This window comes from Wasmannia auropunctata, unplaced genomic scaffold (assembly GCF_000956235.1).
Source record: "Wasmannia auropunctata unplaced genomic scaffold, wasmannia.A_1.0 LD335903.1, whole genome shotgun sequence".
Lineage (NCBI taxonomy): Eukaryota > Metazoa > Arthropoda > Insecta > Hymenoptera > Formicidae > Wasmannia > Wasmannia auropunctata.
The window spans coordinates 788,392-804,044 of NW_012026987.1; the positions used below are offsets into that span (position 1 = coordinate 788,392).

General features: G+C 40.5%; 5 protein-coding genes across 5 annotated transcripts; 2 read left to right on the plus strand and 3 right to left on the minus strand.

The window, feature by feature from the left end:
- The first annotated feature begins 50 nt into the window (after nt 1-50).
- Nucleotides 51-3,252, plus strand: LOC105455289 (inhibitor of nuclear factor kappa-B kinase subunit epsilon). Its single transcript, XM_011698509.1, has 4 exons — nt 51-487; nt 905-2,078; nt 2,221-2,422; nt 2,556-3,252. The coding sequence occupies exons 1-4, from the start codon at nt 64-66 to the stop codon at nt 2,988-2,990; spliced, it is 2,235 nt and encodes a 744-aa protein (XP_011696811.1). The 5' UTR covers nt 51-63; the 3' UTR covers nt 2,991-3,252.
- Nucleotides 3,253-3,411: 159 nt separating this feature from the next.
- On the minus strand, nt 3,412-7,051 carry LOC105455288 (protein VAC14 homolog). Its single transcript, XM_011698508.1, has 7 exons — nt 6,792-7,051; nt 6,139-6,520; nt 5,474-6,056; nt 4,681-5,252; nt 4,434-4,552; nt 4,267-4,346; nt 3,412-3,946 (listed from the first exon to the last, which is right to left on the minus strand). Exons 1-7 carry the CDS (start codon nt 6,893-6,895, stop codon nt 3,633-3,635), a joined length of 2,154 nt encoding a protein of 717 aa, XP_011696810.1. The 5' UTR covers nt 6,896-7,051; the 3' UTR covers nt 3,412-3,632.
- A 635-nt stretch (nt 7,052-7,686) lies between these two features.
- Nucleotides 7,687-11,474, minus strand: LOC105455292 (nucleolar complex protein 3 homolog). The gene is made up of 10 exons (XM_011698513.1): nt 11,300-11,474; nt 10,655-10,932; nt 10,282-10,570; nt 9,918-10,206; nt 9,490-9,821; nt 9,018-9,388; nt 8,765-8,929; nt 8,285-8,639; nt 8,105-8,202; nt 7,687-7,954 (listed from the first exon to the last, which is right to left on the minus strand). Exons 1-10 carry the CDS (start codon nt 11,303-11,305, stop codon nt 7,729-7,731), a joined length of 2,409 nt encoding a protein of 802 aa, XP_011696815.1. The 5' UTR covers nt 11,306-11,474; the 3' UTR covers nt 7,687-7,728.
- A 451-nt stretch (nt 11,475-11,925) lies between these two features.
- Nucleotides 11,926-13,145, plus strand: LOC105455294 (membrane magnesium transporter 1). The gene is made up of 3 exons (XM_011698515.1): nt 11,926-12,148; nt 12,355-12,407; nt 12,564-13,145. The coding sequence occupies exons 1-3, from the start codon at nt 12,067-12,069 to the stop codon at nt 12,753-12,755; spliced, it is 327 nt and encodes a 108-aa protein (XP_011696817.1). The 5' UTR covers nt 11,926-12,066; the 3' UTR covers nt 12,756-13,145.
- On the minus strand, nt 12,976-15,589 carry LOC105455293 (proteasome subunit alpha type-7-1). Its single transcript, XM_011698514.1, has 6 exons — nt 15,373-15,589; nt 14,530-14,656; nt 14,337-14,450; nt 13,748-13,881; nt 13,463-13,645; nt 12,976-13,352 (listed from the first exon to the last, which is right to left on the minus strand). The coding sequence occupies exons 1-6, from the start codon at nt 15,472-15,474 to the stop codon at nt 13,263-13,265; spliced, it is 750 nt and encodes a 249-aa protein (XP_011696816.1). The 5' UTR covers nt 15,475-15,589; the 3' UTR covers nt 12,976-13,262.
- Nucleotides 15,590-15,653: the final 64 nt, after the last annotated feature.

Here is a 15,653-nt window from a genome sequence, read left to right on the forward strand (position 1 = left end):
TCCGAGTGAGTGGCGAGAGACGAGGACCTGTCCCAGGGAGAAGCCCATCGACGCGCGGGCGACATGTCCTTCCTACGGGGATCCGCCAACTACGTCTGGTGCACCACCAGCGTGCTCGGCAAGGGCGCGACCGGCGCGGTGTTCCAGGGCGTCAACAAGAACAACGGGGAGCCGGTCGCGGTGAAGACGTTCAATCAGCTGAGCCACATGCGGCCGCACGACGTGCAGGTGAGGGAGTTCGAGGTGCTGAAGAAGGTCAAGCACGAGAACATCGTCAAGCTGCTGGCGATCGAGGAGGAGCAGGACGGCCGGGGGAAGGTGATCGTCATGGAGCTCTGCACCGGCGGCAGCCTCTTCAACATCCTCGACGACCCGGAGAACACGTACGGCCTTGCGGAGAGCGAGTTCCTGCTGGTGCTGGAACACCTGTCGGCCGGCATGAAGCACCTGCGCGACAACAATTTGGTCCACCGGGACCTGAAGCCAGGTAACGAGACAGCCGGGGATAATGTACGTAAATGTAGGGCAGCAATCGGAAAGTTGCGGAAACTGAAATACTTAACACTTTAGAGCTGTGTGTTTCTTAAACTGACAATTAGCGTGCAGCTGAAAAATGTTTGTAAATTCGCAAAAACATTATCAGACACCAAGATCCGCTTTGATCGAATTATTAGATTTATTTCTATTTATTGTCACGGTTAAAGTTGTCGCAGTTTTATTGTTACAGTTAAAGTAATACTGTCACTTTACATCAGTTGTATTTACTTAAACGATAATAAAACAATGCTCCAATTGATTTTATTCAATACCAGACGACTTGGTCCGCTTGTATTTTCAACATTTCACGCGCGTATGTGTTTTGCAACTAAAGTTCTTCGATCATCCTCTCTTTCTTCTCGCGCAGGCAATATAATGAAATTCATCGCTGACGACGGCAGCACGATATACAAGCTTACTGATTTCGGGGCCGCTCGGGAATTGCAGGAGGATCAGCAGTTCGTTTCGCTGTACGGCACCGAGGAGTACCTGCACCCGGATATGTACGAACGCGCGGTGCTGAGGAAGCCCGTCGGCAAGACCTTCGGCGCGACCGTCGACTTGTGGTCCATAGGCGTGACCCTCTACCACGTGGCGACGGGCAATCTGCCGTTCAGACCGTTCGGCGGACGGAGGAACAAGGAGACCATGTTCTACATCACCACGAAGAAAGCGTCGGGCGTGATATCCGGGTTGCAGACCTCGGAGAACGGGCCGATCGAGTGGAGCAGGGAGTTGCCGCAGGCCTGCCAGTTGAGCACCGGCCTGAAGAAGATAGTGACGCCGCTGTTGGCCGGCCTGCTGGAGGTGGATCCGCAGAGGATCTGGAGCTTCGAGCGATTCTTCAGCGAGGTCACGGACACGCTTTGCCGCAAACCCATTCACATATTCAACATCCACAAGGCCAGCTTGATCAAGGTCTTTTTGCATCCGGAGGAGAAGCTGGTCGCTCTGCAGATACACATTCAGGATCAGTCCGAGATCATGCCCCACGCGCAGATTCTCCTCCTCGGGGAGGTCCCCCTCACGAGTCTCGTCGAGGAGTCCACGCCGGGCAAGGGGTATCCCAACACCAGCAACGACAAGCCGCTGATGCTGTTCTCGCGGGAGAACAACAACGTCGTGCTGCCGACGGAGACCGAACTGCCGAAATTTCCCGTCTTCGCGAACCTCGTGTCCGTGGAGAACGACGCGAGCCAAGCCAAGGTCGCGTGCTCCGTCGGACACGTCTGCAAACGTAGAATCGACAAGCTGGCGCTGTGCAGCAAATTGTCGCGGGACGCCATTGACGCGTTCAGCGGTCTTCTGTCCACGGAGCTCACCCGAGTGCTGGGCAAGTGCCAGCACTCGAGGGAATTCACGAAAGCGGTGGAGGACACCGTGCTGGCGGTGGAGAGGTGCGAGACCTTCGCCAGGCACGTGTTCCGAAAGTTCGGCGGTCCAACCGCGATGGAGGTCAAGAGCTGGCGGAAGGAATTGGACGTGAAGAGCAAGGAGCTTATGAGCGAACTGACTCCAGCAATAGTGCAACTTCATCAGAGGTAGGTCGTCTTAAAAGATGCGAAGCACATAATTGCTGCGTTTGAGAAATACGTTTTATCAATACCGATCAGTGCGTTTATGAGCATTTAATCTTGCAAAATCGGAAATTTAGAAATGTAATTAGATATAATATTGTTATAGGTACGTAAAAGAGGGCAGCTTACGCGGGGAATGGGACAACAGTACTCGCGGCTTGTGGTGCCCGTGGGCCACGAAAGCGAGCCAAAGGGCGGCGACGTTGGTCGATCGCTTGAGGGACGGATGGCAACATTTATTGAGGGACAGGGCCACTCGTAGTCTCACTTACAACGACGAACAATTCCACGTTCTCGAACGCATAAAGGTACGTAAATTTACGTGTCGAGTTTCCCTAATCCGTGCGTTATTGCGAAACAAGATAGAAATTCAGAAGAGCTCGCGCAAATTATTTCTCGCGAAATTCACTGAAACGCAACGTCCCCCTCTTCGTTGAACAGGTCACGGAAACGGGACGTCGATTGAAAGCGCTTCTCGAGACGGAGTGCATGCCGGCGATGACCCAGCGATCCGAGTGCGTTGCCGATTGGTACAAAATGGCGCAGACGGTGTTCCTGCAGACGCAGATATTGGATAAGGACATAGACGGTTACGAGCGCGTGCTGGAATCGTTCTCCTACCGTTTGTCGCAGGAGAGCAAGGAGCGCAACGAGAATCTGCTGCACTCGTTGGACAGGCTGCCCGGCAAGTCGAAAACGATCGAGAAAACGAGCGTGCCGGTGCAGGAGAGCACGAAGACGTGGTGCAACATCTGCGACACGCAGGAACAAATCACGTTGCTTCTCTACGAAAACAGTCTGCTTGTAGATCAGCTGGACCATCTGTCGGCGACTGATAGGCCAGATGACGTGAGCGACACGGGATATGAGCTTTAACGCGCGCTACTGTCATTTCTCTGTCAATCTGACAATAACTACGAAATGAAGACTGAATCTTAAGAATGTATATATTAGGAGTCACAATATTTATAATTAATTAGTGTACAGATTAAATGTTAAATGAATTCGTACGTCTGCGTTCCCCTCTTCTCGGTTAAACGGCTGTTTTACTTTAAGATCAACGATAATGATTTTATGATGATCAAGAAATGATTTTCTATTATGTCTGAAAGGAAAGGGAATTATATTATTATTATCATGTATGTGTTTTAAATGATGTAGAGATTAACGTACAATTCTCTCGTGAACTTTAAAGTTTAATTTAATCACAAAAATGTCAGAATTTTAAATAGTATTTGATCTCAATGATGTTCGCAATAATTTGAAACACTCGTGGTATGTTAGAAACGATTTAAAATTTTGCTCGCTAAATCCATTTTATTTCTAACGAATCCAACGATTGCGTTTCAATAAATAATAATTATATTTTTATTACAATAAAGCTAAACACAAGTTTTATATACAATTACGCAGTAAAAAATTAGCAAATCAGGCGCGTGTCTTCTCCCTTCTCTTGTATGCGTTACAAAATCCGTGCGTACGAATTTACGCGCGTGGAAAAAAAAAAGTATGCGCGATTCATATGTCTACGTGACTAGCATTCCTCTCGATCAAGGAGTTCAGTCTTTGTTTGCGCTTCTGCTCCCTGTGGTGCTCCTGCACCGCGTGGAAATGTTTCAACAGCTTGGCGAAATCAAACGGGCAATCGGCATCTGTTTTCTCCTGCGTGCGCTGCTCGCTCTTGGGTATCGGCCTCGTGGCCGGAGGTATCGCCGCTAGACGACGTTGCAGAGTAGCGTAGGCGTCGCTCTGCGGCAGGATCATGAGCAAGCCGTATAACGCGTATATCAAGGCATCGTTCTTCTCCCATTCCAACAGCTGCAGCCTCAGATCTTGAACAAACAAAAAAAAAATGAAGAAACATAAAAAATCTACATTTTTTTATCTCAAGTAAGCCAGCTAACCGACGAGTCCCTCCCCTCGTGTTTTCGTAAATTCACTCTGTATGTCCAAGGCAGGGAAGAGGACTTTGATGTTTACAAAACGAGCACGCTTACAAATAATGCTCACCGACGTGTCCTCTTCCCTGCCTTGGACATACAGAGTTTACGAAAACAAAATGTACGAAATCAAAATGTATGAAAACAAAATGTACGAAAACAAAACGTTTTTAATACTCTTATTGGCAACGCGATATGCCGCATTTACTTACAAGTGAATATCGGTGATTCTATTAACTGTACCAATTTGTCTATCTCCGTCAGGAACTCCACTGTGACCTCTATGTTTTCGCTGATATGTACAGACGTTGCGTTAAGGTTTTTGAAAACGATTCAGCGAGATGGCAAATTGAGCGGGAAAGAATAGAATAAAGGATACAAAGATTGAATGATGTTGCATGCGTGCCGGTAGTGTTGAGACAGCAGACACAGGGCCACCGTCGCGACTGGATTGTGACACCAGGACACGTACAGGCACTCAAATAACGCGCAACTGTCCTAAAAAAAAAAAGATATCACACAGTCGTGAATAATATATTCTATTTACATAGCTAAATTACGATACAAAATCAACGTGTCACGTTCGACTATTTAAAAACATTTCGCGAGGAAGCTGACGGACTTACTGGAGAGTCCAAATGCCTGAGTTTGTTGCGCAAATCAAACAGCTCGGAACTGGTTAACAGGATAACGTTCAGAGTTTGTATCATAGTGCAGGCGAAGCTCAAGTTTTGCTCTTCCAGCAGTATCTTAGCCAGTATCTTGTATATATCCTCCGCGCTCAGAAGCACGCACAACTCTCTTATAATGAAAGCGCCCCGTTCCTCCAGCAGATGCCTGTCGGTCGAGAAGAGCCTCAGTAAGTTGACGATGAACTTTGTGAAATACTTGTTCTGCATCTTCGCGTCGGGATCGGTCGCCACCGCCTCCGGGGTTTTCGAGCTAATGATCTCGGCCATCACCACTAAAGTCTGTTGCACCACCTCGTCGGAGGCGTCACTTAAGGATTTCATTAATATCGGAAACAAGTCCTCGATATGATCGAACATTTGTTGCGGAATGTTTATGAACAGATGGTGTATCCATTTTAAGACCGCGACCTTAGTTTGAACCGACAGGTATAGCAAGTGTTTCGTAAGTACTTCCACTACACTGGTGAGATCCAAGTCTTCAGCCAGGAAATGATTTTCTATTGTATCTGAAAGAAAAGGGAATTATATTATTATTATCATGTGTTCTAAATGATGTAAGAGATTAACGTACAATTTAAGTTTAATTTAATCACAAAAATGTCAGAATTTTAAACAGTATTTGATCTCAGTGATATTCGCAGTAATTTGAAACACTCGTGGCATGTTAGAAACGATTTGAAATTTCGCTCGCTAAATCCATTAATAATGTAATTAAATTACCACTTACCATTCTTCTCCCTCGTAGAATGTATCTTATTTTCTTGATTCTTATTCGTCACGTCTGTACTTTTGACGATTATTAATTTCATTAAATTCGCGTTCACTTGCGTCGCCGTCTCTTTGATACTCTTACGTGTGTCGCCGTCGTAGGCCAGGCACGGTAGAACGGCCACGAGAATGCCGGACATGTACGGGAGCATGAGCGGCCCGGACAGGTTTACGAACTCCTTGATCCACGTGATGGCGGTCAGCTGCAGCAGCTCGTCGCTACTCTGGGCGTGCGTGATCAGTATGTTTATCATCGCCGCGAAGTCCACCCTCGCGGGATTGGCCTTGATGCTGCGTAAAAATTCACCGAGAACCGTGTCCGTGACTTTCTTGATCTCCGGCGTCGGGTCGTCCAGTATCCTGAACAATCCGTCGAGTATCTCGGGCAGAAATATTATGAAGTCCATGTTGGGCACCGCGTCCAGCACGGACACCCACGATATCACGAACTGTCTGCCGAACGGGTTCTTCGTGTAGATACGCTCGCGCAACAGGGGCATGAATCCGACTAAATCGAAGAGGCCGCTTTCCGTCACGATGTCCTGAAATCAATAGCACGCAGAGCGTGAGAGTTGTATAAAAATCGCATCTTTAAGAATTTAAAAAGAAATTCTCCGCGGCTACCTTCATCAGTCTGTCGAGCAGCTCGGTGGCGTTTTTTATATTCTGCTCAGAGTCGCAGGCCAGTTTGCTGAGCGCGGCGAAGATGTCGGTGAACTGGGGCAGCACCGCGCCCCTTGCCACTTTGACCACATTGTACAGGCTCTCGCAGGCGTAGTATCTGACTCTTAGATCGGCGTCGCAGAAGCACGCCAGGATCGGATGGATCAGGTCCTCTATGTACTGCCCGGTGTCCTTTCCGAGACCGACCGCGATCGCTGCGAGACCTATTAAGCCGCCCTTGCGCGTATGCGGGTTCTGCGAGGTGGCGAAGTCCTGCCCAAGGACCTTCAGCAACCTCTTGATCTGTACGGTATTGTTGTGAGCAGCGAATTCCTTCACCATTCTATGGAATTAAAAGAACAAATAAATACTAAATTAAATGAAAAAATCAATTATCTTTAAATGGAAAGAGAAATGGAGGAGAGGAGTGCACGAGTTTCTTTTGCAGTAATAATCTACACAACTCCAGTAATAATCAACTCCTTTAAGGATTATCGAACCGTGACTCGGGAGGGTCACGTCGTCGAAGGGAACCTGGGGAAAAGAAGAGGAAGGTGCTCGTGACGAAAAACGCGCAGCGAGATTGAAATTGCACACAACACGGATAACCTTACTTCTCTATCTCCAGGGCAGCTGGCTTCCGTTTCTCGTACAACTTGTCATTGAGGGATCGTACGCATGCCGCGCTCAGGGGCGCGTAATCTCTCTCGGACATCATCCTGCGTAAAATATTATGACCTGGCTGACCTGGCTCCCGAAATGAAGAACGTCAAAACATGTCAAACATAGAACCGCGACATGCAGCTAGCAGAAATAAGAGTAGGTGGAATCGGAGACACTGAACACTCGTCGTGTCACGTGACGAGTGCAAACGACATGACAACAACTCTCTGTTCGTTCGTTCAATTTGAATCTGACTTTAAAATGATTTTGACTCAACTTTGAATTTATCAATACCTTTATTTTAAAATTTTCTTGAAATTTATTTTATCTTATTGACATTAATTATTCTATTAATTACATCGTAGTGTGATTATATATATATGGATAGAGGTCTCTCTATCTATATATTATATAGATCTATATATATAATATAGAATAATTAATGTCAATAAGATAAAATAAATTTCAAGAAAATTTTAATAAAATAAAGGTATTGATAAATTCAAAGTTGAGTTGAGAATAGAAGAGGAAACAATAAATATGAGAAGAAAATATGAAGCTGACACGGTTGAATTTTTTAGAATAATGCTGTGTATGTGTGTTCAAATTTCCAAAAGAAAAGTATGCTGAAAACTGACTATTTTGTAACTCAAAGAAAAGATGACAGTTTCTAAGACACTTTGTACCATAAGAAACGTTATCTTTCATCGAGAACAGTAAATTTCTTGTTGTTCTCCCGAGCATCTTCCTTTCGAAAATCAGTTAAATTATTTACAACACATAAATTATTTTTACAGGCTAACAAGAATTGATGAAATTAGTATAAATAAAAGTCAAGACGCAGAATTTAGTATGTAAGAATTTTTTATTTCAATTATTCAATGTTACTTAATATATTCCTTCCCTTTTTTTACTTTTACAGGCTTTGTAAAAGTCTACATGTCCGTTCGCAAATAAGTTGCCGACATCGACAGTATTAACATATTTTTCGAGTTGTGGGCTCATACTATAATTCACCGGTATCTTTTTAACGGTATTCTTCTTTGGAATAGGTACGGCAGGCTTAAACGCTACACCCGCAGGGTCATATTCCGTATAGAGTTCCTCTGGTGATCTAAAATTAATAAAACAAACAATATAGAAAGATTCATAAGTAACTAATTGCACTTAATAATTACGATGAAAACATGTCGTAATCTACCAATAATTTATCAATTTATTGAAAACTTGTCAATGATTATTAAGTATCGAAATCGGTACTTACAACTTCGCAATTTCGGCCGTCAAGCTGCCCTCACCGCTCGTAGGTGTAGTGTACGCTATATTTTTAGCGAGCTGCTGTACCACGCTGTGATAGTGGCGCTGTAAGAACAACTTTTGTTATCCATCGTTTGATCGTCTTCAAACAAAAATCCATTTCAATTTAGATAGTGTATAAACCTACCTGTAGAGCAACGAGCTCGTACAACGCGGTACACTCAGCGTTGCAGTAATCGGGTTCCTCAATTTCGATCCGGTAATGACCGTCGCCGGTGCAGTCGGTGTCCAACAAGACGTGAGCCGCTTTCCCAAGCTGCATCACTTGCTTGATAATACCGAGAATCCCCAGCGTCGCGTTGTGCTGCGACTGCAATGCCATCGTGCCGATTCTCTTTACAAAGGCTACCATGCGTGCCTGCGTGATCCTCCTCCGCTGATGTATGAGAATCTGCAGCAACGTTTGCAGCACGGTCTCAGTCTCCGAGTGCGTCCTCCCGCAATGGACTTTCAATATATTTTTATACAAATGCACGTAAAATCTATACGACAGAGAGAGAGACAATTTTATGTAACTTTTATATTTACAATATATTCAGCATGTAATTCATTCTAAAAAATATATGAAGGAGTAAAGAGAAAAATAAAAATTACGATTAGTACGAACCTATATGGATCGATATTCAACGCTACGGCTTGTCCAGATAATATCGTGAATATACACTGAACACAGTGCAGTTGCTCCCTCAATCCCAAATTACCGTCCTCTATTAACCTGTCTATGGCGTTCACTAAATCCTCGTAAAAATTTATATTGATACAGTGCGCAAATCTGTAGTGCACAAGTAAGACATTATATTAAAATCAGTAAATGGGAGATGTTACGATGCAAAGTAGCTATGTATGTATAATTGCGTTACTTGGCCAATCCTTCCAGGCACACGGATAGCACTTTGCTGTTGGGAGCTTGTTTCAGAATTCTGAAGTATATAGTAAACACTATACTCGTTATCTCCGTGAGAGTCTTATGCTTCGCCTGCTTATTTTCCTCGCCCTTCGTCTCAAGCATTTCTTTCTCCACTTGCTCCAGCTTCTTGCTCTTTTTCCTCTCCCGTTTGCTTAACGCGAGAATCCTTTGTTTGTGAGACATGAGTTTCTTCTGCTTGGTTTCCTCCTCCTTTTCTTTGTCCAGATTGATGTCTTTGATGCGCAGAGCCAGTAACACCGCTATCACCTCAGAGTGTACAGAGTGTTTCCTCGACTTGATATACTGATTTAATTTTCGTACTATCTGAAATTAATGCAATGAATAAATCATAACTCTGTAATTACCAGCGTATCAAAATATAAAATATTACTATATAAAATAATAAAATTTCTATTATAACTTACTGTGAGAGATAGCTGACCACGTTTATCTTCTTTGAATACTTGGGAAATAGATTGCGCAACTTTTTCTCTCACGCTGCTCCGTTTGTTATCCAATAGAGGAAGGATGAAATTAGCTATATTAACGGAGAAATTAAAATACGGATGGAGGGTGAGGAGCTCGCACATGCAGGAAACAGCTGTCTCGCCCAATTGCTTTTCTTGTTCGTTTACCGACTGCACATTTCCCTTTTGTCTCAAAATCTTAGACATCTTTTCGAGTCTCTGCAAATAGCTTTTGTAATTCTTCAATAGGGTAGCTTCATATTTCTGCAGCACCAAAGTGTCTTTTTTCACTAAAGACACAGATAAAATTGATTAGAAGTTATTAATAATGTGTAAATCATGCAATTTTTTTTGATAAGTTACATATAATATATATGTATACGTACGCTTTACTCCTTCCTGAGGAGCCTGCAGGATACTATACGACGGTAGCAAGTCTTTAAAGACTTCTAACAGAGACATCATTGCCAGTTTTCTGATTGTGATGTAAACTTCCGAAGTTTCTTTATCCATCATTTTCAGCAATACAGTAAAATTTTCGGACTTGAGTTCTGGGTTTTCTAATATGCCACTCGAAAGTATACCTATTTTAAAACGCTTGGCTCTCAATATCTCTTCACGATGCGCCAGAAGTTCGATGGTAGACACTGGTTTATCAGTTACTTGCAAGTTATTCTAAAATTTCCAATACATAAAATATATTCTATGTTAAATATCTGAAATGCTAGAAACACATAACTTAAGTCTTACATGCGCATCAATATCCACTTCTGTATCACTATTTTCATATTGATTATCTTCTTTCCCTCCTTCTTGGCCATTTGTGTCTTCATTTCCTTCTCCATTTGAAATTTTACTGTCTTCTTCAACAATACGTTTCTTTACAACACCATCGTGTGTTTTTATGGGAAGCAACATTCGAACTGACTTCCCTCCTGTCTCCTCCACAATTTTCGAGACATTAGTCTCATACAGTTCTTCTAACGGCTGATCATTTTCAGTCTTTCTTTTCTTTCTCTTATTTAAATCTTTGTCTGTTCTAAAATCAAGAATAATGATATGTTACAAATATATAATACAATTTACAAAAGATCTTATTAAAAATTACAAAGTATAATCATACTCGTTCAAGCGAATCGGTTTCAATAGGTTGTAAGATTTATTAGATATAGCACTTTTTAAAAAATCTAAATCATCTTCTTCAACCATGTTCATCAAATCTTCTCCATGATCACTCTCTTCTTCTTCTTCTTCTACTATTTTTGGAGGTGGTGGTGCTGGTTTCTGAGGTTTTTTCTTTGCTGATTTATGCCGTCGAGATTTAAGTTTCCCTTGCTTTGAAAGCTTCGTCTTTATAAGATTGTTCCTTTTAATTTTACTGATTTTTGGCTTTTTTAATTTCTATAAAATAAACAACGGCATATATTTATTTTAAGTAAATTTTTAAAATTTTTTATTACATTTAGATAAAGACTCATTCATGTTATAAGTCACTTTACGTATAATTTAATAGAATTTGAAGATTCATAAAAAATATACTCTCTCATGAATTTAGAAAATTAAACATTAACTAAATATGTATACATATGTACATATAATAATGTATAAATAATTATATAACGATTCTATAAATAAAATGTATCATATGCTTAAAGATTTAGTTTCAATTCTAGTTTAACTTTAATGAAATTAAAAAATAAAATTTTTGAGAGGTTAGACTCGAATTGATCAATGAATTAACACGTGATTAAAAATTGTTATAACTCACCCCCATGTTTAAAACCTATAAATGAACTAAATTATTTTAATTTAAGTTTAGTTTTAAAATCACACACTAAATAAATTAAGTGTTACACAATATTATACGTAAACCAGAGAATCGTAAACGAAATGTGTCCACGCTGTCCACGCATGTCCACGTGCTATGTGCATTCATAGTTTGTATGTGTTACCAGCTGAGAACCGAAATAGAAAATTTTTATACCGACGATTGAGAAATTTATGTGACAGTCGGTAACGTCTATATATTTCAAATTTTCAATTACATTGCCAAAATCTTACATTGAGTAAATTTTGAAATTTATGTTTTTATATGATATGTAGTTTCAAATTATCACACATTCAAAGGGCAAATACAAAGGAACAAAATAGTAATAAAAAAGATAAATTAAAAAATGATATGAATTAATATATTAGTAACTAAACTAATATTTCAATATTAGAATTGCTACAATTTTAAAATTGTAGCAATTAGCGAAGACTATATTTCCAGCTGTGTGTCTCGTATAATATTATAATTATATAATTCTTCAGAGTTTGTGCACATAGAGGCGTTATCGAATAACGAGTTCCATCTAAAAGACAGAAATGCAGACACGTCCTCTACTCCTCTCTGGAGGTCTCTTTCAAGAGGAAGCCATTCTGACTTTTAAGAGGGAGAGAGAGAGAGCCGTAAAGTAATCGATGATCGTGTGCGGTTGCGTCGTGTTGTACTACAGAATTTCAATGCGTCACCTGTGATATTATACGTCAGTCATGTCGGCTACGGTTATACATAAATTTATAACTTTTGTAGGATTTATGTCTATATTACATGCAGCTTATTCTGCGGCGCAGCGTGAGTAGATTTACCTTATTCTTTCGTGTTTGTTACTTTTTTAGGTTATACTGATTATCAACATTACGACGAAGTTGTACATTCGTCCGTTTTGCTTTGTCATTTTGTGCATTTAAAGTTAAAAAAAATAAATCGTAATCAAATTTCCGAAACGAACAAAGCGTAATTGGATAGAATGAACGAAACGTGTTGTTTTTTTTTTATAGATCGTTCCTACTTGCGAATCACCGAGCAGGAGTTCACCACTTTGCCAATTGACGTAAGTTATTCATATTTATCCTCTTTATCATCCCGTATAAAAAGCTACAAAAAATTTATCATTCCTGTATAAAAGATTTCACAAATTCGTACAATCCAATACGATCCTGGTAATATATTACATGTTAATGGGATATGTATTTCGCTGTCGTTACAGATTTTAATCCAAGGTATAGCCAGTTTATTTGTCGTTATGTACGGCGTCATGTACATTGCTGGCGACTTCAAAGAGATTCGGGCGGTTGTCGATTTGGAGAATAAATCTTGGGAGACGCTGCGAAATTTACCATCCTTTCAAGTATTTAATCATCGTGGAAGATCTCTGTCCTCGGAATACATCTCAGAGTAAAAACAGTACATTTTGATATCAAGTCCACATCGACAGAATAGGTACACCAAATTATTTATATCATTTGTTAAATCGCAGTTAGAATAGCGAAGATCTTTTGAGATTTAGTAACATTAATTTAATTAATGTAATTAATATATTAAAATTAATAAATATATCACTTTTGAAAAAAGATAAATATATAAAGCGAGAACATTAATAAGATAACCTGACGTATACATAGGTACGAAATGTAATTATTTATTGCTGAAAAACCAACTAGACTTATACCTTTGCCCTTCATAATATCAATCTAAATCCTTAAAATTTTAAAATGTGGCGAATGATTTTGTATTACGCATTTTACACTCTGTGACAGTAAATGGCGTGAATAAAAAAAATCTCACAGTTTTCAGTCGCGTTTTTCATTTATATGCTTTCCTCCTATTTTTTGTTGCAATATATTTATTTTATAAGAAAAATTAATAATATAGTATAGTCAAAGTGCATAATAGAACACAAAAGACATCACTTTTTCTGTTTCTTCTTCTCCGCCTCCGCTTCCTTCTCCTTTTCGATTTCCGTTACATATTCGCCTATGGAGTCCGTATCCAACATCTGAAATATTACACACGTTGTTATAAATTTATGTTTTAGAAATATGAACCTCTTAGGTCAAAAATGTAGGATTAAAGTATGTGTCAATCGGACACAAGTTGTAAGTGTACCTGTAATGGCTGTCCGCGTCGCATTACCGCTATTTCCAGATTCTTTTGCCCGGATTGAACTACCTCGAGTAGCGCTCTGATAGCTAATTTTATACAACCCTTTTCTGTCGATACCTCTTCCGGGGTATAATACTTCTCCAAGAATTCGTGTACAGTTTTAGCGCTGCGCCCTGTTGCGTTTGCCTTTGGGGAAGAAGAGACTGATATAAGTATTTGGCTTAAATAATTACATTCAATTATAATTCGACAAAAAAAATGTATAAAATTGATCTCATCTGTATGTACCTTCCATTCGTAATATATCCCTGACGGTTCTGTTTGATAAAGATGTGGGACACCGTCGTAATCAAATCCAGCTAGGAGACAAGATATTCCGAAAGGTCTACGGCCGTTACTCTGTGTATATTTCTGTTTTAAGCCTGTGAATAACAATAATTTTAGTTTTCTATCAAAGCGATGTGTGGCTCTATATAAATTGAGACCTGTTGTAGTCGACAGATCCCAAATTCGATCCCAAATGTTATCTCATATACATATGTCTTGGTTTTATAAGAAATTGATTGGAAATTAGATTCAAATCGTGAATGAGAAATAAGATGTATATGAGATGTGACAACTCTTTTTGGAAATTCATATTTCGAGAAGAATATAAAAGAGATTGAGACCTGTTGTAGTCAACAGATCCCAAATTCGATTCCGAATGTTATCTCATGTATGTCTTGGTTTTATAAGAAATTGATTGGGAAATTAGAATGAGAAATCGTGAATGAGAAATAAAATGTATATGCGACAACTCGTTTCGGGAATTCATATTTCAATAAGATAGAAGGCAAAATTTTTCTGTAGAGTAAAAGTTTGTAAATTTAAGTCATACCTGCAATATACCTTGTAATGTATTCCAAGGTAACGGGATCTTCTACTGTTAACTTGTGACTCTGGCATTCGACTTGCGCACGGTTGATCAATACTCTTGCGTCAGCTGTCAAACCTGTTGGGAGAATTGAAAACAATTATCCCCTTTGCACACAAGCAATATATATCCTTAAGCCGATGTTGTATATTCTTACCTGCAAAGGCCATAATTACATGATCGTCCAAGAGACATATTTTGCGAACCGTACGTTCCTCTTGCAATTTAGCGACGGACTTCTTCTCGACACCCAAGACTACTACATCTGCGCCACGTACGCCAACCTGCGCTTACAAAAAATTGTGACACATAAGCAAACCAAGAATAAATTGATATGAATTTTGTCAGGCAGTACTTTAGCTGGTAATTCTATCACTTTTACATTCTTTATGATCAGAAAATGATATGAGAATATGGATATGTGGATCATACTTTATTTTTTGCCTTAAAATAGACATTGCCAGATAGGTACGAGACAAGAGTGATTTTTGGCTTGTTTGCGTTGCTTAAAATTCTCGAAATTTTCACAAAGGAGATAAATATATTCAGGCATTAGACAGATAGATAAATAAAAGCATTTGTTATTATTCTATGGCAAGCCTTCTAAGAACAAAAATAAAAGAAAATATAAAAATAAGAATATACAAAATGGAAAGTAACAAAAATAAGAAAATAATATAGAAAAATATAATAATGAATATACACGTTGGAGAGAAACAGTGAGAGAGAGAGAGATTCTGAGTGCAAGCAAGGCAAACAGATCTAACGCTGACCTGTAAAACTGTTAACATAACCTATACGTAGAATACGCAGAGTCATACGTAAAGTAGATGAATAAAGTTAATTTAGGTTTGGTCGATTATGACTAAAACTCCTCGTGCGTGACAACGGACAGATCGCGGATCGGCGGGCGGACGAGAGGATTCCGGTGAAATACACTGAAAGCGACTCCCGAACTCAGGAGCAGGGGAGGTTAGAATAATCAAACTGTTCAACGTACCGCCGTCGAGCCCTTCTTGACTGCCTCCTGGGCATATTCCACCTGGAGCAGATGCCCGTCCGGCGAGAAAACCGTGATCGCTCTGTCGTATCTCGCCGACATCGTCTCGGCCGTTCAAAATATACCACCGTTCTACGAGAAACTCGAAATGACTCCGCCGTTTTCTTGAGCAGTCAGCAGCACCCGGAGTCGGCTGTCGGCACTCTTGACAACTCTGGGACGCGAACATGACAACGCATTTCCCTAGAAATAATGCACCGTATATGCCCCAGACGAATGGA

Coding starts and splice junctions, on each gene's coding strand:
- LOC105455292 (XM_011698513.1), bottom strand. Junction 10,207..10,281: donor AAGTGGATATTGATGCGCAT/GTAAGACTTAAG, acceptor TGGAAATTTTAG/AATAACTTGCAAGTAACTGA. Junction 7,955..8,104: donor ACGGCCGAAATTGCGAAGTT/GTAAGTACCGAT, acceptor TATTAATTTTAG/ATCACCAGAGGAACTCTATA.
- LOC105455289 (XM_011698509.1), top strand. CDS start 64: ATGTCCTTCCTACGGGGATCCGCCAACTACGTCTGGTGCACCACCAGC. Junction 2,079..2,220: donor ATAGTGCAACTTCATCAGAG/GTAGGTCGTCTT, acceptor ATATTGTTATAG/GTACGTAAAAGAGGGCAGCT. Junction 2,423..2,555: donor ACGTTCTCGAACGCATAAAG/GTACGTAAATTT, acceptor TTCGTTGAACAG/GTCACGGAAACGGGACGTCG.
- LOC105455294 (XM_011698515.1), top strand. CDS start 12,067: ATGTCGGCTACGGTTATACATAAATTTATAACTTTTGTAGGATTTATG. Junction 12,149..12,354: donor AGCTTATTCTGCGGCGCAGC/GTGAGTAGATTT, acceptor TTTTTTTTATAG/ATCGTTCCTACTTGCGAATC. Junction 12,408..12,563: donor TCACCACTTTGCCAATTGAC/GTAAGTTATTCA, acceptor CTGTCGTTACAG/ATTTTAATCCAAGGTATAGC.
- LOC105455288 (XM_011698508.1), bottom strand. CDS start 6,895: ATGATGTCCGAGAGAGATTACGCGCCCCTGAGCGCGGCATGCGTACGA. Junction 6,057..6,138: donor TGCTCGACAGACTGATGAAG/GTAGCCGCGGAG, acceptor TATTGATTTCAG/GACATCGTGACGGAAAGCGG. Junction 4,347..4,433: donor TGCAACATCATTCAATCTTT/GTATCCTTTATT, acceptor TGTACATATCAG/CGAAAACATAGAGGTCACAG.
- LOC105455293 (XM_011698514.1), bottom strand. CDS start 15,474: ATGTCGGCGAGATACGACAGAGCGATCACGGTTTTCTCGCCGGACGGG. Junction 14,451..14,529: donor TGTAATTATGGCCTTTGCAG/GTAAGAATATAC, acceptor TTCTCCCAACAG/GTTTGACAGCTGACGCAAGA. Junction 13,882..14,336: donor CATTACAAGGTATATTGCAG/GTATGACTTAAA, acceptor TGTTATTCACAG/GCTTAAAACAGAAATATACA.